Source organism: Telopea speciosissima, chromosome 7 (genome assembly GCF_018873765.1).
Source record: "Telopea speciosissima isolate NSW1024214 ecotype Mountain lineage chromosome 7, Tspe_v1, whole genome shotgun sequence".
In the NCBI taxonomy this organism is placed as follows: Eukaryota; Viridiplantae; Streptophyta; class Magnoliopsida; order Proteales; family Proteaceae; genus Telopea; species Telopea speciosissima.
The window spans coordinates 56951967-56974602 of record NC_057922.1 but is presented as its reverse complement, the minus strand read 5'-3'; the positions used below and the strand labels follow the sequence as shown (position 1 = coordinate 56974602).

The following is a 22636-nucleotide window of genomic DNA, read 5'->3' as shown; positions in this document are numbered from 1 at the left end:
CGCAAGTCATCAGGCCCCGTCGCTTTGAGCTTTAAACTCCGAGCGAATTCTTTTCGGTTCTTCTGGAAAACGCGAGAAATTTTAAATAGGGCAATGACAATGTTTGGAAGGCACGAAAATGGGAGAAAATTAGGCTAGAGTTGGTATGATTTCTATTTCAATTTCAGGTGATTTCATAAAATAGTCAATGAATAGAATTTGAGTTGATATTCATGTAACAATACTGTGTTACATTGAAACAAATAACAAAAAGGTAAAATGATCTTGGGTTTGGTGTGTGGTTTGTGGGATTATACTTTCATAAAAAAAAAACAAAGAATGATAAACTGATCAATTCCCCAATGAGGCATCCAACGGTTGGATTGTGTCACACATATTCCAATGGTTGATTGCGAATGCGTGCGGCACATTCCAACCGTTGGATGCCTTATTGGGTACTCATTGGACGATGCCCTCCAAGGAGAAGAGCCCAATCCCCTTCCTTGCCCCTTCCTCATTATGAATTGGTGGTCATTTGACTTTTTTGTTATTTATCTCAATGTTGTTACATGAATAACGACCCAAATTCTATTAATTGATTATTTTATGAAATCACCTAAAATTGAAATAGAAATCATACCAAAGCTGCTACGACAAGCCCAATACTCCTACGTTGAACCTTTTACGAGAGATGGTTGTGGATTGAGAGGAATCTTGTTCTCTGTATCATGAGTACGAGACGTCGAGACCCTAGGAATTGTCAATTGCTTGCAATCCCATTCCTATTTTGCTCCACCTCCATTATCAAATTCCTTTTAAATTACTGTTGGAAAAGATGGTTCAATTCTGTAGAGTAAATGAGAAAATGATCCAAGCTAAGCTGTCTCTCAGATCTTTAATGGCGTGGCCTTCTGTCGGACAAGTTCTTGATGAATAGCCTCACTCACTTATTTTCTTTACACCTTATTCCTCTTATATATAACTTGATTCCAATCTCTTATATATCTTCTATGGTGTCTGTTGTTGATCATAAATCCAGTGTTCTAATAATTAAGAGATGGAACTATAAGAATTTACATTGATTGGGTTGTTTCTACAACTTTTGTTTGTGTTCTTGGTTTGAATCAATGGCTAGAATGCTCCCTAGTGTGGAATGTGCCAGAAGGAGACGATTCCATCAAGGAGGAGGGTGGACTGAACCCATTTTATTTTCTCTATGAATTAATTAATTTTAATTTTAATGAACACAAACCCAACAAAGAAACCCAAGAAACCAGAAATCAAAAGGTAAATCGAATTCTATGAACAAAATTGTACTCAGAACAGAGTACTCATTCTATTTTCTGATAACAAACAGTACTAATTACACAGGCAAATCAGCAAAGAGAATGGAGGTGGGAAGTAGGGTTCAGGCAGTACTATTGTTGTCCTTGGAGATTTGCCAACAGAGGTGTTTGGATCGAAGAATACTAGTTGCAGCTCTAACTCCAAAAGATTCATCAGCTGGGCAAAGTTGGGGTGGAGAGTATTGGACCAAGACGAATGTGCAGATCTGCAGTCTTTCTTCCTCGAGTTAGGGTAAGGGTTTCACTGAGACTCGCACTTCGCCGCCTTCGCCGGAGGTTGCAGGCGAAGTTAACTCGCCAACGCTGAAGGTTTCTCTCTATCGGAGTGAAGAGTGAGAGACGATGGAAGTTCTTCATTTTCGAAGAGTGAAGAGAGAGAGAGTTAATGACTTTTTTGGGAAGTGGAAAAGTTTTCTCTAACTTAACCGTTCGCTGATCACAGGCCAGGTGTCTTACATCAGGTAAGGGAATCGTAGGAACCATAGGGTGTCAGAACCGTAGACGATAAATCCGAAAGAAAAGTGGGTTAGCAGGAGGAAGAAACATCGTGGAGAGTGAGAGATTTTGTAGGAGAGAGAAAGAAGGAAACTGGATAGAGTGAATAAGAGATTTTACGGGGTGAGGGAAGAGAGGAATTAGGAGGCAATGGTGGACGAGAGAGAAATGTTTCAGTCACATTTAGTTATAAAGGCTAGGGACTTACGTTATCGAAAGGAGGGGTGGTTTCCTCCAATACCACACTGCCCGTGTGGAGGGCATACTAAACCGGTGGTCAGACCAAATTCAAAGCCTAGTATAAAACGTACAGGTAAATATACTAGTTGCCCCTGTCTTGAAGAGTTCATTGACATACCTGATTGTTAGATTAAATCTCAAATATTATTCTTATATACATGCATCCTTGAGTCATTCCATTCCATAACCCCAATACACACTAACCGAATGCATGAAATTTAAGCATACTTGTTATAACTTAAACTACCCTTAGTAGACTAATGACCTATCTCTCCTATGATAAGGAATGGTCGTGTTGCTTGGGTTTAATATTACCCAATGACATGCTTTACCTTAGGCAACTAAGAAGAAGATTAGCTCGACTCCAAAGAATCAAAACCAGAGCCAGAAAATATTTGAAAGTATACTTAGCCCAGGATGATATCTGTAGGATTGAAGAATGCATTTACTTTCTTACACTAGCAGACGAGATTAGTAGTGATATCTATCACCTAGACTTGGACCTATACATGACCAGGAAGAGACTTGAGCAGTTTGCTTTCTAGCTGCAGGTACATAATTCACTCCATTCTACCCCTTTGGAAGCCCATCCAAGTGCATCATCTAAGAACCCTGTATCTTTAGGCTATAAATTTTCATATACATGCCTTGCTTACTGTATTACATTATACTCTAGTCTAAGATCCTGTCCCCACATGCAACATATCAAGTTAAGTCTTCCTCATCCAGACAATGTATGCTCATTCATGCCCGAAAATCCTCTTCAAAAAACAGTCATGGTTAACACAAGATCCAACCAGGGTGCTCGTCGCGAGATAGGCCCTCGTTTTGTCCTGGAGGTTGGACCATCCAATGAGCCTATGGCTCAAAACACTGAAGTATCAGTCTCTTCGGCGAGAGTACCCGAGGACACTCCTAAGCCTGTGCCTGCGGCCCCTCCGGCTCCTGCAGTCGCACCATCTCCGGTTATGGCCGCTAGCAAGATGAATACCAACATAACCAATATGATGCGAACCATATAGCAACAGCAAGAGCTACTGGCCCACATGACCACTCAGTTTATGGCTTTGATGCAACAACAAGCAATGCTGCCACCCCCTCGACCTCCAACCTTTCCACCACAAGTGCCTCAAGCTGCACCCGAGAACTCCACTACTAGGGTAATGGAGAGGTTCAAGAAACTTCAACTGCCCGCTTCGCCGTAGCTTGCTGCTCGCTCGCTGTCTACTAAATGTGTAATACCCGCACCCCGGATCATAATTAATTATTTTTTCTTCCCTACGACGTGTAGTTATCACTGCCACGTATGCTGGTGAGTTGTTCTCACTGGTGGTCAAACCCAGCTACAAAATTATTGACCACAGTACGAGTTTGCCTGTGGAGGAAACTATTCGGGGTCATGGGGGACAAACCATGACAAGGAAATAGTAAGTGCTAGCCCTTAATTTTATTTATTTATCCTTTCCCTCGATGCCCTCGAAGTGCGGGTCAAGGTTTGGATCGCCCGGACTATTTTAGTTGAGTTGGGAATAATTCACTTATGGGCCCCACTTACCTTGGGGAAACATGTGAAGAGCAATTATACCCATATCATGTGAGCTCATCTTTTAATTAGGTTCTTTCCTAATTATAACTAGTGGGAAGGCCCATTAGCTTAAGAGGTCCATTGGGCTTAAGTGACAATTTAACCTAAGGGTCCATCTAACTCTATTTGACCCAAGGTTGGGTATTCCTTTCTCTTACCCAAATAGAACTAATGGGTCAACCCATTAAGCCCTCTTGACCATTTAACTTAAAGTACCCATTTGGCTTAATGATCCATTTGACTTAAGGGACCCAAGTCACTTTTTATAAATAAGACAAAAGGGGGGGAGAATCATTCTTTCTCTTTACTTCTCCCATCTAACCTAAATCGTGGAGGAGAGAAAGAGGAGAGAAAGGAGAAAGAAGAAAGAAGGGGCAAAGGAGGAAGACGAATGGAAAAGCTTGGCTGAAGGCTTGGAACCTCACCTTGTGGAGCCCTCTACGTGGAGCTTTTCTATATTGGGGGTAGGTAAGCCATTAAATCCCACCTCTTTTCTTCTATTTTGGGTTTTGGGGTTTGGGAAATGGGAGAGATTCGACCTAGGGTTCTCTTGGAACCCAAGGAATCGATGGAACCTCTAAACCTAGACTATGGTGGAGTTATTTCACTCCATTACAAGCTCTAAGCCTAAGCAATCTCTTTCCATTTGAGAAATTTAATGTTTCTACCCTATTATGTCCTAAATTAGGTTCTTTTTGCTTTCCCTCTTAAATCCTTGGGATTTCATGGACCTAATGAGGTCTTAGAACCCTAATGGACCTAGGAGGAAGCTTCCTTGAAGCCTCCTTACCTTTAAACCCCTTGGAAAAGGAACCCCTGGTGAGAAACCTTTCAAATTTTGATTCTGCAGATATGTGGTTTTACACGCGGTTTCAAGACCTACGAGAAACCACCATTGCAACCACCCCCTGAATAAGCCCCTGTTAATGTCGGTTTTAGGTGCGATTTCATGTTCTGAGACAAACCACCTGTAAAACCACCCTTGGCAGAGACCTTCCTAAGCCCCTGGTTATCTAGGATTTACATGTGGTTGCAAGAATTGGGCATGAAACCACCCATAAAATCACCCTGCCTCTGAAACCTTATACTTAAACGATTTATGGGAGATCTTTTGGGGATCCATCCTTTTACTTAATTAATCCTATTTTCACTCTTTATTTAGGTTTAAAGTTTTCGTCTTACAACGTGTTACTTAATTACGGCGATAACTCATAACATCGGAATATAACTTATATGTGAGTGGGTTTGGTTGTTTGGGCTTGATATTATTATTGCATTGTATATTATGTTATCATTATAAATTATTAAATATGCTTGCGCATATTGCATATTTTTATATATGATTGTTATAATATTGATTGGAGATACTTTACTTTGATGGGTCTCGGTGTCGGTGGGTGTCGGTGCCGGAACCCCGGATACTATATACATTTATGAAGTAATTACGTTGAATGTCATGTTGAACTGTATGCGCCGTGCCGTGCTGATAATCGATCACTAAACCAGATGAAAAGTTGATGCGCCCGGATTACCTCTCGGGACGATAGGACTTTCATGTAGTATATCTGGGGCTAGGATTTTACACCCTTATACTACGACCCTTACCAACAGGGGTTTAGGTATTGGGTAATCAGTACACCGGATTCTGTGAAGGTGGGAGAGGCCAGTCATGGTAGTATTGGTTATCAGGGGTCTACCACTGAGTAGTCTTGGAGGCTTCGATCGGCGTAGGTCCCAGGTGACAATTGAGGTTTCATTGTGGCGATAAGTTAAGTGACCCACAGTGTCTCCCAAGTTGTCACAGTAACATATACCTCTAACTTAGTTGTGATGTTAGGTGGAAAATTTATTTAACATATGCATGCATCATTGGACTATGTGAATTGTGTGTTTATCCATCCTCATCCCCTCACTGGCTCAGTGGAGCTAACCCCCTCGTGTACATAATTTTTTAGATTATGATGCAAGTATGGAGGAACCGGAAGCTATGTTAGAGGAACATAGCAACGGATGTCCTTGTGACGATTGTGCCTACGAATCGTGAGAATTCTAGGGACTTGTTCCCCCTTTTGTTCATTTTAGGGCGTAGGCCCATATATAAACATTTACTGTTATACCCTTGTTGATAGTTATTAGATGGTAATGGAAAATGGATTAATTACAGTATTTATCATCTAGGCTCTGATCATCTTGTAACTATTTGATTTTATACGCTTCCGCAAAACTATTGATCTTTTAGAATGTAATATTTTCCTTTCCGCACTCTGATATTATATTGTTTTAATATTGGTTATGACTGTGCGTTGGGACACTGTGTCAGTGATCTTGATAGATTAGTAGGATGACACACGTCGTCCTAGTCACCCCTTGTATTGTATTTTATTCCTTGTTGGGATGGGGGCGTGACAGAGTGGTATCAGAGCAATGATGCTCTGCACCGACCACAGTCTCGCGGACTCTTGATTTACTCTCCACAATTAGGTTATAAACTAAAAATCTTCAAGAACATAAATGATTGTGTGCAAACATAGGAGAAGACTGATTGTGGTGAAACAAGAACTTAGAAGATAATAGGCAACATGAAATTTATGACTTGAACCTTAGGCTGCTAAGCTACAACTATGTAATTGCTTGGTTGAGTCTTAAGTAGGTCATAGATGGGCAATTATGTGTTATAATTCATAAACAATAACGAATCAATCGTGACCAAGCACAAATATCAACAATGATTTAAACAAGAGTGAATTAAGCAAATACATAGAGATATATATAAGATTAATTACAAATATCCAGTTGTTCTAAATCTTCCTGGAAGGCAACCATATCCTTCTCATTTTAACATTCATGATTTCATCCAATCCAACAAAACATATGACTCCATTCTGCTCAATCAAAAGATACCAATCTAAATACCATAATTGTTCCAGATTCTCTGCTTCGGCATAACTGTGCCTTTTCCAACTCAAAATGCAAGATCTCATCTGTTCCAACTCAAAACATTTGATTATGTTCATCTCAGATTAAATATACAAGTCTACCATTTCTAAAAGTCCCCAGTTATTCATCCTAAGACAAGAACTAGAAGAACTGATCCGGGATAACTTCAATTTGTTGAGAGAAAGTTGGGCTAGTCGTTTGCACCACCGCCACCACCACGACCAAGAAAGGTGTTGATGTCATCTACCCCTCTCTCGGTACCCTCTAGGCTTCGAGTCTGGTCGGAGAGTTGCTTCATGACCTCATCGAAGCCATCCACTACTCATAGGTTCAACTGCCTTATGGTTGTCAGAATGTCACTACCTCTCGCCTGATGAAGGAGTAAGGATTCCTTCCAGGTGAACAGTAGGTCTTCTCTTCCCCAATGGAGACATTGATAATGCTGGTCAACTGTGCTGCAGTGAAGGCTATAGGGACCCCCTCTGACATATGAGACAACCCGATAGTCTTATGTGCCCGGGTTTTCGATGTTCAGATTTGCATAGAAATGACGAATGAGTTTTGGGTAATATGGTTCAGGGAGGTTGAGAATGTTGGTCTATCGCAATGCCTCGAATCTCTGTTCCACCTTGTATGCTTTGAGATCATCCAACACTACATTCCGCCCCTTCCACTATATTTTTGAAGCGGAAGTAGTTTTGGTAAAGCTCTTGTCCTCTATCTTTTGAAACTATAGTGGATCTAGGACAGTTGGTGCAACTTGTTCAACGCATGCACGCCGTGTTCTTGGAGTCATTGATTGTTTTAACCTGCAGTCAAAAGCCAAGTAGACAGCAAATTAATACCTTGAATGCTAAGACCTAATTAGATGATCAATGTAAGGTTGTGAAGTTCAAAACCTAGCCCTTGATTTTTCCTTTCAAAGCAAATTAAATTACAACAGGATTTTTAGGCTAGAAAATTCTGATTTTTATCAAATTGTGATCTAAGAAGTTGGGGAAAAAGGAAAGGCATGGCCATTATATGAATGCAATGACAAATAATGAAGATTCATGATCATATTATGCCTAGGACATGATATTTTATACAAAGCAGTAAGTTCAAACAAGAAGTAGACTTGTTCGATCATGGAGCATGCCTTGGGCTTCAAAAAGAATTTTCAGATTTTGTAATTGGGATTTTGAATTTTGAGAATCAAGGTAAGAATGGCTTGTGACAATTCAACTAGTGTAGAGTAAGCCTACATAGTAAAACCGATTCAAATGTGACAAAAGAGAACAGAAATTTTGGTATAAGGGTTGGGTTTTCCAAAATCTAACCCAAATCTTTGGATTTGATGCCAAGATCGCATTCGAGCCCTTACATAGACTGTATATGGTGAGAAAATGATTAAGATTAGGTTACAAACAACCTATTAGGCAAAAAGAAAGCAAAAACCCCAAGTTTTCAAAACCTGAATCGTGTTTTGGGGTTTCTCCAAGAGAAAGAAATCGATGGGAGAGAGAGACATCTTACCTGAATGCAATTGGATGTTGTTGAGGAATAATTTGGAGCATTAAAATCCACCAAGGAGTGAGGAGAGAGCAAGTACGATCGCAGTTGGGGTTTCTCCAGAGCTTTAGAGTTGTGTTTTGAAAGGAAGGAAATGAGCCTTTAAATCGCAGGCTTTAAATTTACAGGAAAAAAGCCCGATGGTTTTACATACGGTTACAGCCTGGGTACAAACCACCTGTAAATCCATGATTAACCGAGGCTGTTTATTATGGTTTCAGTCTCAGACGGATTTACCTGCGATTTCATATTTAAGTAAAATCAGGCATAAAACCGCCCAAGCCAGAAAGGGTTTTGTTGCCCTGTCTTGATGAACCAACCTATGTTAGGCTTTTATTTCCTTCATATGTTGTTTCCCTCGCCCCTTGTGACCTATCTTACCCCAATAATTTAAGCTTTGTGCTTGGCAAATAAAATTATAGAAGTGAAATGTCTACAAGATGTGGAAATTGTATTGTGACAAGAGCATATAAGGGAAATGAGACATGATAATCATAGGAAGATGTTTGGAGTGAAGAGAAATGAAGGAGATCAATGCACATATAAAATCCATGTGAGATCCCTAGTGCATGGACGTGAATAAGGAGATCACTGTGAACAACATGTGCTTTTAGTTACTTTACATCCCAACTAATACCAAACGAACAAGTGATTGGAGGAAATTACCCCAACAAGAGACAAGAATTATTTATTTGAGGAAAAGAGGAAAGATTCTAAGGATTTGATCAACAATCATATATACAAGAGAATATGCTTCAAGATAAGACAATGTGATAATTTTTTATGAGATTTTATGGCATGTAAAAGAATTAGATTTGAACTTGGAGAGTTTTCCCAAAACATTATGAATTGAGGACTTTACCACAACCAAAACATGGACATAATCCAAGTAAAATTCAACTAGACATGATAAACCTAGCAACAATCTCTAAAATGCTTGCAAATACTTGAAAATTTATAAAAGATGCAGTAATCAAATAAGGATCCAACAACTTAGTGCCATCGATCAAATAGGGATCGATTTACACCCAAAAATCCTAGTTCCAATCGATTTGGTATGGATTTGGTGTACATGGCCATGGGATTACAAGCAAAATCAAGACATGATCACACCTTGAAATGATTCATCCCAAATCCAAGAAAAGAGGAAGCAGAAATAGGAAGAAAGCCATATCTTGAACAACTGAGAGTTGAACCTTGAGGCTTGAGATTACAAGAAAAACCACCCAAGGGAAGCTTGAACGGAAGTCCCTGTAGAGCTTTTTCTCCTTGAGGTTATGTCCCTTTCTTTGGAGACAAAAGTGAGTTTTAAAACTTGCGGCTCTGTTATGTTAAATTCTGCAAGCGGACGAACGAGCGAATCCACTTATCGTGACTCTGCTCGTGAATCCCGCATAAAACTTGAAATTATCATTTTAAATCTGTGCGGATCAACGAATAGATCCACACTCATGCGTCTGTTCGTAGATCCATTTGACTTCAACTCTCTTGGCCTTTGAGACTTCTGAGACTGGAAGAACGAACGGATTCGCACTCCACATCCGCCCGTTAGTCCGCTTTCCCTATTTTTGCAAAGGAGCCACGAACGCACCCAGAGTGCTGACGCCGCTCGTGAGTCCACCCGATTTCTTTTAGGATGTTGAGCTCAAATTTTTGGAGACCTTTTGACCACACCTATATGTGATGATTATGTGCCTATACCCTAGATCGGACACCCCTGTTGTGTGGCTCATTTGTGTGGACCACCTAAGTCTAGTCAATACCTTAAATTGAAAAGGGTTAGGACTTATACCCGACTGGGCTAATCAATTAGAAATGGCAGGCATTGGTGACCGTTGTGACTCTCCTCTTACATAAAAGGAGAAGAGTTACCCTTGAGGATGAAGACCTTAGATCCTATGAATTTAAAGACCCGAACCTTATGGATAGGAAAACCTAAACCTATGCGGGTAGAGACCCTTAATGGGGTACGTAGAATCTAAACCTGTGGGTAGGTACTAGGAAAGGAAAGTAATAGGCTGGTTTGGACTGGTTTATTTGAGTAAGCCATAAAGATCACGTGTATTTGGAAGTCATTCATAACACCTCAAGCTAGTGACGACTCTATTTGAACTTTACTTGGTTTATCCAAACCTTGTTTAGACTCATAGAGAAAGTCTTACACTGTGATTTAACTTTCCAAAAAAAAAAAAGACTTAGCGAACCGTACTTGAGAACTTCTTGTTCTTGTGGATTGACCTAAATGACAGATATGTCCATAGGGATTTGAATGTAATTATTGAATCTATGCCTACATATTGGTGTGATAAATATATATAGATATCCCTTAGAACCTTGGACTTGTGTGACTACAGTGATTCTCTGGTACTACAAGTATGACCTTACCTCGACCTTGCTGTGTAACTAGTTGGTGCCCTGACCTTGGTTGACCAAACCATAGGGTAATGGATAATGAATTTAATGACCGAGTAGGTTAAATTATTGAGACCTGCTTGAAGAGTTGACTTGGACCAAAACTATTAAAAGGTTATTGGTTCTTGAAAGAGGACTGATGTGGATTCTTCCCTGTGGGATAACTGTGTAGTAGGTTTAAAGGTGGTGAAAGCTGAAACTGAAGGATGTAACAATACCTTCTCCAACGACAGATATGAATGGGATAATGGATCACCAAATGCGTTCCCTCTGTACTGGGAGTAAATAATAGGAGATTCCATCAATATTCTAAATCATTCTAAAGTTGGGTTAGGTAATGAGATAACCAAATGTGAAAGCCTTCAGAATGTAAACCCTATGTTAGGTCATGGACAGGTTAAATCCTGTAACCCAAGAATGACCAGAATAGTGAAGGCCAGAGTGGTATCACCTGATCTGGAAGATCTAGGCAACCTTTGTTCCTTAAGACTTAACTTAGCAGTGGGAACCCTGTTTTCCTAGGGTTATTGTGAACCACATCCCTGTGGTAATGTGACCCTGTAAGGAAAAGAGAATTGTGGAACCTAACTTGCTGTGCCATATAGGCACTGCCTCATCTTGACTCGACCTTTGACTTAGTTTAAGATGTGGGTGACTTGGGATGTTGTTATCCAATAACCCTTCTCACTTAAGCCCCTAGCTGCCTTAAATTTTGGGGATGAAATTTCTTGTAAGGTGAGGAGGATGTTATACCCGCACCTCGGATCATAATTAATTATTGTTTCTTCCCTACGACGTGTAGTTATCACTGCCACGTATGCTGGTGAGTTGTTCTCACTGGTGGTCAAACCCAACTACAAAATTATTGATCACAGTACGAGTTTGCCTGTGGAGGAAACTATTCAGGGTCATGGGGGACAAACCATGACAAGGAAATAGTAAGTGCTAGCCCTTAATTTTATTTATTTATCCTTTCTCTTGATGCCCTCAAAGTGCGGGTCAAGGTTTGGACCTCCCAGACTATTTTAGTTGAGTTCGGAATAATTCACATATGAGTCCCACTTGCCTTGGGGAAACATGTGAAGAACAATTATACCCATATCATGTGAGCTCATCTTTTAATTAAGTTCTTTCCTAATTATAACTAGTGGGAATGCCCATTAGCTTAAGAGGTCCATTGGGCTTAAGTGGTAATTTAACCGAAGGGTCCATCTAACTCTATTTGACCCAAGGTTGGGTATTCCTTTCTCTTACCCAAATAGAACTAATGGGTCAACCCATTAAGCCCTCTTGACCATTTAACTTAAAGTACTAATTTGGCTTAATGACCCATTTGTCTTGGATCGACCCATTTAGCTCTTGACTCATTTGACTTAAAAGACCCAAGTCACTTTCTATAAATAAGACAAAAGGGGGGGAGAAGCATTCTTTCTCTTTACTTCTCCCATCTAACCTAAATCGTGGAGGAGAGAAAGGAGAAAGAAGAAAGAAGAAAGAAGGGAAGAAGAAAGAAGGAAGGAGCAAAGGAGGAAGACGAATGGAAAAGCTTGGCTGAAGGCTTGGAACCTCACCTTGTGGAGCCCTCTACGTGGAGCTTTTCTATATTGGGGGTAGGTAAGCCATTAAATCCTACCTCTTTTCTTCTATTTTGGGTTTTGGGGTTTGGAAAATGGGAGAGATTCGACCTAGGGTTCTCTTGGAACCCAAGGAATCGATGGAACCTCTAAACCTAGACTATGGTGGAGTTATTTCACTCCATTACAAGCTTTAAGCCTAAGCAATCTCTTTCCATTTGAGAAATTTAAGGTTTCTACCCTATTATGTCCTAAATTAGGTTCTTTTTGCTTTCCCTCTTAAATCCTTGGGATTACATGGACCTAATGAGGTCTTAGAACCCTAATGGACCTAGGAGGAAGCTTCCTTGAAGCCTCCTTACCTTTAAACCCCTTGGGAAAGGAACCCCTGGTGAGAAACCTTTCAAATTTTGATTCTGCAGGTATGTGGTTTTACATGCGGTTTCAAGACCTACGAGAAACCACCCTTGCAACCACCCCCTGAATAAGCCCCTGTTAATGTCGATTTTAGGTGCGGTTTCATGTTCTGAGACAAACCACCTGTAAAATCACCCTTGGCAGAGACCTTCCTAAGCCCCTGGTTAGCTAGGATTTACATGTGGTTGTAGGAATTGGGCATGAAATCACCCATAGAACCACCCTGCCTCTGAAACCTTATACTTAAACGATTTATGGGAGACCTTTTGGGGATCCATCCTTTTACTTAATTAACCCTGTTTTCACTCTTTATTTAGGTTTAAAGTTTTCGTCTTGCGACGTGTTACTTAATTACGGAGACAACTCATAACATCAGAACATAACTTATATGTGAGTGGGTTTGGTTGTATGGGCTTGATATTATTATTGCATTGTATATTATGTTATCATTATAAATTATTAAGCATGCTTGCGCATATTGCATACTTTTATATATGATTGTTATAATGTTGATTGGAGATACTTTACTTTAATGGGTCTCGGTGCCGGTGGGTGCTGGTGTCAGAACCCCGAATACTATTTACATTTATGAAGTAATTATGTTGAATGTCATGTTGAACTGTATGCGTCGTGCCGTGCTGGTAATCGGGCACTAAACTAGATAAAAAGTTGATGAACCCGGATTATCTCTCGGGACGATAGGACTTGCATGTAGTATATCTGTGGCTAGGATTTTACACCCTTATGCTACGACCCTTACCAACAGGGATTTAGGTGTTGGGTAATCAATACACCGGATTCTGTGGAGGTGGGAGAGGCCAGTCATGGTAGTATTGGTTATCAGGGGTCTACCACTGAGTAGTCTTGGAGGCTTCGATTGGCGTAGGTCGCAGGTGACAATTGAGGTTTCATTGTGACGATAAGTTAAGTGACCCACAATGTCTCCCAAGTTGTCACAGTAGCATATACCTCTGACTTAGTTGTGATGTTAGGTGGAAAATTTATTTAACATATGCATGCATCATTGGACTATGTGAATTGTGTGTTTGTGCATCCCCATCCCCTCACTGGCTCAGTGGAGCTAACCCCCTCGTGTACACATTTTTTTAGATTATGATGCAGGTACGGAGGAGCAGGAAGCTGTGTTAGAGGAACATGGCAATGGGTGTCCTTGTGACGATTGTGCCTATGGGCCGTGAGAATTCTAGGGACTTGTTCCCCTTTTATTCATTTTAGGGCGTAGGCCCATGTATAAATATTTACTGTTATACCCTTATTGATAGTTATTAGATGGTAATGAAAAATGGATTAATTACAGTATTTATCATCTAGGCTTTGATCATCTTGTAACTATTTGATTTTATACGCTTGCGCAAAACTATTGATCTTTTAGAATGTAATATTCCCCTTTCCGCACTCTGATATTATATTGTTTTAATATTAGTTATGACTGTGCGTTGGGACACTGTGTCAGTGATCCTGGCAGATTAGTAGGATGACACGCGTCGTCCTAGTCACCCCTTATATTGTATTTTATTCCTTGTTGGGATAGGGGCTGACAAAATGAGCCTTCACTGCCTGCCCGACCCCTATCTTTAATCGTAAGTAAAGTGAAGTCAAATCAATGAAGTGAACAACCCAACCTCTTTGTTTGAAGCTTTGCCAGGGCTGCCCGCGCCTTGTTGAAGCTTTGCTTCCCCTAATTTCGAAACGCAACAATAGACTTGCATGCAACTATAGTATAGGAAAAAACTTCTCTTTGATAGCGGTCATAGGGGGGTTCAGAAAGGATCTGATCGTAGATAGAAACTTAAACCTATGCGGGGGTAGGGGCGGATGTAGCCATTTTCCAAGGTCGGCTTAGAGGTGCTACAACCTGAAGTGCATTGGAAAAGGACTTTGACGTATTGGAATGTACCGACACCCAAAAGTTAATATGCATCGGGTATCAGTTACAGAATGAGGTTGAAACATGGTGGAAGTCGACACGACCAAATTTAGAAGTAACTCATCCCAACCCCACTTGGGATCAGTTTAAGGATGTCTTTTTCAAGAATTATTTGCCAGAGAGTTTCAGGGACAGAAAATAAGCTGAGTTTTCTGCCCTCGTTCAAGGATCAAAGTCTGTGCTGGACTGTCAACAACAATTTGAGGACCTATTCCACTTTGCGTCGGAACACATGAAGGATAAATCGAGTAAGACCAAGAAGTTTGAAAAAGGGTTGAGGCCTGAGATTGGGTCTATTCTGTCAGTCATGGACATTTAGACCTATGCCCAGATGGTTGACAAGGCAAAAACAATGGAGGACAGATTGAATGAGAAGACTACAGTGCAAGGGCTAGGGAAAAGACCTAACACCTTCAAAAATTATAGTTGGCTCAACAAGATTTCAAGAGGGTCCAGCCTCAGCCCCAGTCCAATACAGTATCAACGGTCGGAAGCAGGCCAAACTTCTCAACCCTTCCGCCCGGCTTTCAATCGGACCACTCAATATGCCCATCCTGCTCAAAGTCAAGTCACAACAGTTGTCCAACCACCACGGCCGGCATCAAGCCAAGCTAGTCGAGCCTCTCCTCAACAGCCTTCGATGTTTCGTATGCAACACCGGCACATAGCAGAATGTGCAAGATCGATTCCTCCACAATTCCAATCTATTGCCCGACCTTTCTAACCCCAGGACAATAAAACTCAAGGGAAGGTGTTTGCGTTGATCAATGAAGAAGTGGAGGCAAACCCGGAAGTGATGACAGGTACCTACTTGATAGACTGTCAATCAATATATAAATGATTCAAACATGTGCAAAAGTTTGATTGCATCATTATCTTTCATTAAACCATAGGTACCTTAACTATATCTTCCACTCTGGCACGTGTGTTATTTGACTCTAGTGCATCCCACTCCTTTGTTTCAAACACTTTTATGGATAAAAGGAATATACGGTTGAGGGATATAGGACACAAGCTTGTAGTTAGAACCCCAACTGGGAGTGTTGTAAGTTTAAAGGAAGTTTACGAACCCTGTCCAGTAGAAATCTGTGGGTGGAACTTGATAGCTCATTTGATTAAGTTTGACATGAAGGATTTCGACGTGATCCTAGGCATGGATTGGTTATTCGCCTATGGAAAAAACGTTATGTGTGCGGAAAAGCAAATCCTATTTCAGACAAAGGATATAGTAGAATTCACCTACAAAAGTGAACAGACATAGAAACCCAAGAAAGTAACCATATCCACTCTCCATGTGCGGAAATTGCTCGACGAGGGATACGACCTCGACCTACCGATCGACCAGCTTGAACCAGTCGACCGGTTGCTGAAGCGGTTCGAACCGGCTGGCTGCTGTCGACAAAACTTTGCGCAGGTTTTTATGCACCTATGGCCAATATTTTAGCCATTTCTTTCTCGTCTGATGTCCGTTTGACTAAAAATGTTAAAATTTATATTCTTTGGTCTTTGCTATTTGCTATGGAACACATGTAGGGTCCACACTCTATAAATAGTCTTTCTAACTTTACTAAATACTTGTAAATGATGAGAAATCATATCTACCTATGCTTTTAAAATTCCCCCCATGGGGTATCTCGCACCAGATTCCGCCAATATGAACCCACTTACGCTTATTAACAATAAAACTAAATATTATATATATTTCTTGGGACGGGGTATTACAACATGGATATGAAATTATATGAATGTTAAACATGTATGTATGGCATGGTGTATGCAATGCAAGTATGCTTGAAAGTTAATGTACGTTTTATCACATGATAATGCAATGTTCATGATCTATATTGAAATGGTTTAAAATGTTGAATGACGACTACTCCATTGATGCCATTTAATGGAAATGAGGCACTCTAGGATGATAAATGTAAACGTGACAGAGATGAAGAATGTTGAAAATGCAATGAGATGAAAGTGAACCAGTATATGAACACCTTTTGGTATGTTACTTCATGTTAATGCTTCCACTGTGTTATATGGAATTTTTATCCTCTGTTGTTCGCTGCCCGAACAACACAGTGCTGTCCCCTCACATGGGGCGCGAAATGACGACTTAACCTCCCTCGGGCAGTGTGTTCGGGCAAGAAAGTTAATGTGTCATTTTGCCCCCATGTGAGGGGACAACAGGTGTTGTTCGTGTAGCGGACAGCAAAAGATAACGATCCGTGTTACATGTGAGACTGAGGGTCGACGCTCACGAGAGCAGTATCAGTATCCTGTCCGGGTTTAGGTCGTTACATACCCTATGGACAGCAATCGAAGGTCTTAGACAATGGATAACCCATTCCACCGGAATTTAGCTCGTCTCCAGGGAGGCGTGCGCCTAGGGTGCCACTAGGGGGCATCCAGCGGTTGAGCTGTGCCGCACACATCTCGGCACATGCCTAGGGATGTGTGTGGCACAGCCCAACGGTTGACAGCACCCTAGGCTTTCCCTGCTCCCTGGAGACGATCCTGATCTCATTCACCGACCGTGGCTGAAGGAAAACTCAGTCCATTCATTTATGTGGGAGTGGAATATTCCTTTTGAATGACTGTTCCCTTTCATATCTGTTGTTCCTTTTTTTTTTTTTTTTTTTTTTTTTTTTGGGTGAAATCATATCTGTTGTTCCATATATAGAGAGTGACTTGATGATGATCAGATGAGAGTAACCATCAAAAGATATATAACAATCAGTATCCCTGTTGGATCATCAACTTTCTCGTGTGTGATACCTCTCATACGTCGGATCCACCAGATCAGAGATGCTGCATTCTTACATGTGTGCCACGTGTATGGATATTCTGCCCCTACTCAGTAATTGTGATATGCAACCCTATCATCAATATCTAAAATTCGCAAACGATGATGCAATGGGTAGCAAAGGACGACAATGAGAATCAGTGGAAAGAGAAAACACAGCAACTTGCAGTCCATTGGGGGAAATTTTTGTGTATATCGTATATTCAAATCTGATATCGATCTCCTTTATGTGAGAAATTTATAAAAGAGAGGAGCTTTATAAGGACAAGAAAGACCTCTCCTCTCCAAGATTTATTCTGTCAAGGATTTGGATCCCCACACAAAAGAGCTCAACCATATCATGGTTGGGCTTTGGTTCTTATTCTGTAATCATTTGTTGTCTGTACTGTAAAGTTCAAATCGAAAAGAAAAAGCTCTCAAAGTAAGTTAACTACACTGAGGAATCTCATCTTATTTTGTGTAGTAAATAAGCAAAGTGCGTTTCATTCAAAAGGCCATGTAAGGGATAATAAAGGAGCACAAAAAGTATGGGAGCATAGAGTATCAAGGGTGCATGGTAACCAATGCACCAGAGGTTTGTGTCTACTAGTGATCGAGTGTGAACATGTAGTAGTAGTAGTAGTAGTAGTATAAAGGCTCTTCTCCATATATGGTGCTTTAGGGTTTTTTTCCTTTTGTGCACTGCCAGCCATTAGGCTGTGTCACACATATTCCTAGACATACGTCAAGATGTGTATAGCATAACTCAACCGTTGAACACCCCCTGGCAACACCCTAAACTCACACCTCACTAGAGATGAACTAAATTCGTCATATTCAATCAACCAGCACGCAAGCCAAGAGAAACACCCACCATTTAGCTAACTTAATTAGCAAGCCCTTTAATTATGTTGGACCAGCTACAGTAGACTTATTTACAACTCAGAAGAAGAGAAGGTTAATTAATAGCCTTCTTTATAGTTATATGATTGACAACTCTTTATATAATTATGTTTGGACAAGCTACAGTAGAATCCCACGTAGTAGCGGTAAAAGGGTGAAGAATCTGCTTCTTGTAGAAGCATTCATGTTCACTTCCAAGTTTGGATACAAAGGATAGATGATTTAGAAACAACTTGCTGAAGCGTAAGTGAATGACCCACAGCCCACTCACTCATTCAGATGAGAATATTCCATTTAAACAACTATGACTTGTTTACGTACACTCACACTCACATACGTAAAGATTCACCGGACTCGGCTGGGCAGTGGGCGGCATTAATTTAAACTTGAGATACATTATTCGTGCACATACATAAACGGCACAGATCGGTTCAATCCGTGCTGTTACGGACTGATACCCGATCTATACCTTGCAATAGACTATGCAAAAGTCCCACACAGAAAAACCCGCCAATTTCCACGTCATTATGGTTCATGTATGTTCTAACATTTACAAAGGCAGCACATACGCATTTACTCAAAGATGGAACACATGAGAATAGGATGACCTAACCCCCCCCCCCCCTCCCCAACACTACAAAGACAGAATTGGAATTCATGAAGTTAATACTACCACCATAAACCATTCAAGGGCCAAGGATAATAACACATACAAAAAGCTCGTATTGAGCTCCTCTCCTGTATGGGACGATGTGAGGCACACATCGTCCAATTCCACTGCATCGAGATGCATGTGGCAATGTGGCGCGGAGCTCCCCAGCCACACGATGTGCGCTGGAGAGGAGCCGAATCCAAAGAGCTCACCAATGAATATGAGTCGTATCAGACTGAGATACATATTTAAAAAAAAAATGGAGCTAATTACCACCATATCCTTTGGGAAGATACATATACATAGACTGTATTGTGCACCAACAAACTTACACCTACAAAGGAAAAAGTACAAAAGCAAGAAGAAAAGAAAAAGCTATCTTCCTTTTTTGCTTCTTCTTCTTTTCACTACCCTAATTACCTCCTATTCTAAACTATATCTGTCCTATAATATCAAAGGAGAGTCATAGTAACAACTTCATCTATCTATCCACCTATCAAACCAACAAAAAAAAAAAAAAAAAAAAAAAAAGGAAAACTCAACCCAGCATCATCAAGCATTATTCCTTCGAACAGCAGCACAAACCAACGGATTCTTCATCTCAAGAGAAAGCTTGAGGCATTCAGACATGTCAACAACACCATTATCAGAAGGAACCCATTTGAAGTTCTGAAGCAACTGAGCCAACCATATCTGAACAGTAGCAAGACCCATAGTCTTACCAGGGCATACCCTTCTCCCAGATCCAAAAGGTGCCAATCTCAAATCCGAACCCATAATGCTCACGTCTTCTTCCATGAATCGTTCGGGTTTGAACTCATTGGGTTCTGACCAGATAGTTTCATCATGTGTTATTGCCCACATATTCACCATAGCTGTGGTACCTGCAGGAACAAAGTGGTTCCCAACTTGAACGTCATGGACAGCAAGACGGGCCCAGGAAAGTAGGGGACCTGGAGGGTTTATTCTAAGGGATTCCTTTATAATAGCTTGAAGGTAAGGAAGGTTTTGCAGATCGGAATCTGACACGCCACGGTTGGTTCCTACAACAGCATCGATTTCTGATTGGGCTTTTGATTGGATTTCCGGGTAAACCACCATATTTGCTAGAATCCACTCCAGGAGAATCGCCACTGTATCAGTCCCTCTAAATATCATTTCCTGTAAATTAAGACAATGGCCAAAAAAAAGGGTATTTCAGTCACAATCTCATTAATAATTAAGAATTTGTAGCCGTTACTATCGCTAGAAAGAGGAGAGGGAAAAAAAATTAAGCAAAACTGTTTGATAAAATGATTAAAAGGAAAGCAAAAAACAATAGGGAAGAATGAAGAATAAGAAGAAGACTAACCCAAAGAACAGCAATTAGGTCCGAATCACTGAGGCAGCTGTTGTCGTCGTCCTCTAAATCGAGCAGAACATCGACGAAGTCAGCTATGGTCTCATCACCCAACACTCCATTAACCATCCTCCTCTTCCTGTGCTGTTCAATGATCTTTCCAACAAAAACATTCACCTTAGAAACCAGGTTTCGGCATCTCTTCCTCACTCCCTGCAAGTCCAACCAACCCAGAACAGGGAAATGATCACTCCAGTTAAAGGCCCCAAGCAACTCGTATCCTTCACTTACCAGTTCTTCCAGCTCACACCCTTCTCCACCCTCCTCCTTGAAATCATAACTCATTCCAAATACACTCATCATAACGTTATTCAAAGATCCAAAATGCAGCAATTTCTTCACCTCAACCTCTCCTTTCAATACCATGGAAGCTTTGATTTCCTCCACCATCTTCAAACCGATTTGACTCCGGAAAGCACTGAAACCAGAGATCCTCTTGGGACTGAACAAGTGGGTAGCCGAGATTCTCCTTAAGTTTCTCCAATACTCTCCATAGGGCGCAAAACCCATGGCTCGGTGAAAAAGCAGCTCGTAAGCAGATTCCTTAACAGGTCGATCTGCGAAGGCCGAACTGTTAAGAATCTCTTTAGCAGTTTCCGGGTGGCTTGAAATGATAAAACGAGTGAAACCCACAGAGAAGGCCATGAGTTGAAAAGCATTAAAGCGCTGGGAGAGTTTGGCAAGAACCCGGTGGGCCACAGGGCCAGTAAAGGCAAAAACCGAGCCAAGGAAAGGGAACCCAGATGGTCCTGGGATAGCTATTCGAGCTTGAGTTTGAATTTTTGAGAGAGACCAAGCTAGCCCACCCGGTGTAAGCCAGAAACCAAAGACCACGAGTAGAAAAAATGCACAAACAACCACTTCGATGCTTAGAGAAGGTGAATAATGAGCAGCTTGGGGGAAGAACAAAAGCTGGTAATCGGACGACATTTTTAATGCCAAAGAGGTTCTCAAATAAGAGCTGAGTTTGTTTGTTTCAGGGTAAGTCTGTTTATGTATGAGAGACAGAGAAACAGAAACTGGAAGACATGATTTCGGGTTTGGAAGGGCGCGCGGCTTAAATAGAGACTGGAGGGCTTTGGTTGGAATTTAATTACCTCTGCTACCCTTGAGATTATAAAATTCTTTTTTTTTTCCTCAAAATAAAGAATAAAATTTGAAGCCCAAAAAACTAACTTATGAAAGGAAATTATTTGTTTGTTGCTCCCCTCCTGAGTCCCGAGTCCCGAGTCCCGAGTCCCAGTCCCGGTCCCGGTCCCGGTCCAGGTGATGCTTTGAAAATTGTCATTCTCAGTCCAGATTCCAGAATTATCAACTTATGATTGTGCCAATTATTCTTCATTATAGCTAGAGAAAAACTACGCTGAGTTGCTGCTGCCTCCGTGTTACCAAGCATCTTAAGCGTCCATTTATAAGGTGCTTTTTTGGTGGTCCATGCTGGATAATTGATGTATGACACATCAAAATATTTCATACAGCTCCATTCGTTATTATGGACCTTTATCCATTGCTATAACTGGAGCGCTGCTGTGCGCATTGTGCGGCCGCCGGTTGCTGGGACCCAGCCACCGTTGCTGCCGTTCTTCGTAAAGTTTGCTTCCCAGCGTGTCCTCCCCGGGTGTTTTTTGTCGCCCGACGGATTGCTGGGTTCTCCACTGCTTGTGGAACTTCTGGGTTGGTGGGAACCATGTTTTGTTCGCCTGCCATGATCTTCGATTGTACTGTAGAGCTTTGAAGGCTTTGCGATTGTTGTTCCTACAGACGGCCCCAATCTGTTGCGTCAGGAAACTATATCAGAGCGTCCTGTGCCTGCAAAACGAGATTAGCAGAGAGGACCGGGCTGTGCTAGCGATTCCACTCCGATGCTGAAGTTAGAATCCTTGCAACAGATAAGAGTAATGGAATTCAGATGATCGTAGAAGGATGTTACCTCCCTTATTTATGGTGGATGATGGGTAGAATCGTGTCCTAATAAGAAAGCTGGATTCTCGGAGTGGAGGGAGAGTGTTTAGGAGTGATTTCAGGGATAACATTCCTCCCATGATATTTTTAGCGCCTGACTAGGTGTCGTATGGACAACAATCTCGGGCCACGTTAGTTAGTGGCAAGCTTTGAGTTAGTTAGGCGATGTATGGAGGTCGCTCCTTCCTGGCACGGGCCAGGTCACTGGGCCTTGGGGTGGCGACATAGCGACCCCCTGCGATGACACAAGCTGCTCTCTTGCTCCACGTCTCGCGATGTAGGTCGTTCGGCCGTTCTCGCTTTTGGTGAGCTCGTCGGCTAGCGTCTGGCCTTTGTGGCCTCAACTAGTTCCTCGCGAACCCCTCAGCTCGTTCTCGTATGGAGAGGTCTCCTGACCTATCAGATGGTATAACGCATCGTCCCTTGTTATGATTTGGGATGTCAATGTCGTACCTTG

General features: G+C 41.4%; 1 protein-coding gene and 1 long non-coding RNA gene across 2 annotated transcripts; both read right to left on the bottom strand.

The window, feature by feature from the left end:
* Nucleotides 1-1411: 1411 nt before the first annotated feature.
* Nucleotides 1412-21247, bottom strand: LOC122669737. The gene is made up of 4 exons (XR_006334073.1): nt 21238-21247; nt 11858-11865; nt 10639-10649; nt 1412-1482 (listed from the first exon to the last, which is right to left on the bottom strand). It is a non-coding gene; the product is annotated as an uncharacterized LOC122669737 (long non-coding RNA).
* On the bottom strand, nt 19342-21193 carry LOC122669735 (cytochrome P450 78A5-like). Its single transcript, XM_043866576.1, has 2 exons — nt 20170-21193; nt 19342-19979 (listed from the first exon to the last, which is right to left on the bottom strand). The coding sequence occupies exons 1-2, from the start codon at nt 21145-21147 to the stop codon at nt 19371-19373; spliced, it is 1587 nt and encodes a 528-aa protein (XP_043722511.1). The 5' UTR covers nt 21148-21193; the 3' UTR covers nt 19342-19370.
* Nucleotides 21248-22636: the final 1389 nt, after the last annotated feature.

Bases quoted from the DNA above. Each gene is read 5' to 3' on its own strand.
- LOC122669735 (XM_043866576.1), bottom strand. From the start codon at position 21,147: ATGTCGTCCGATTACCAGCTTTTGTTCTTCCCCCAAGCTGCTCATTAT. The intron at 19,980-20,169 runs GTTAGTCTTCTT...CTTAATTTACAG, and splicing joins ACCTAATTGCTGTTCTTTGG to GAAATGATATTTAGAGGGAC.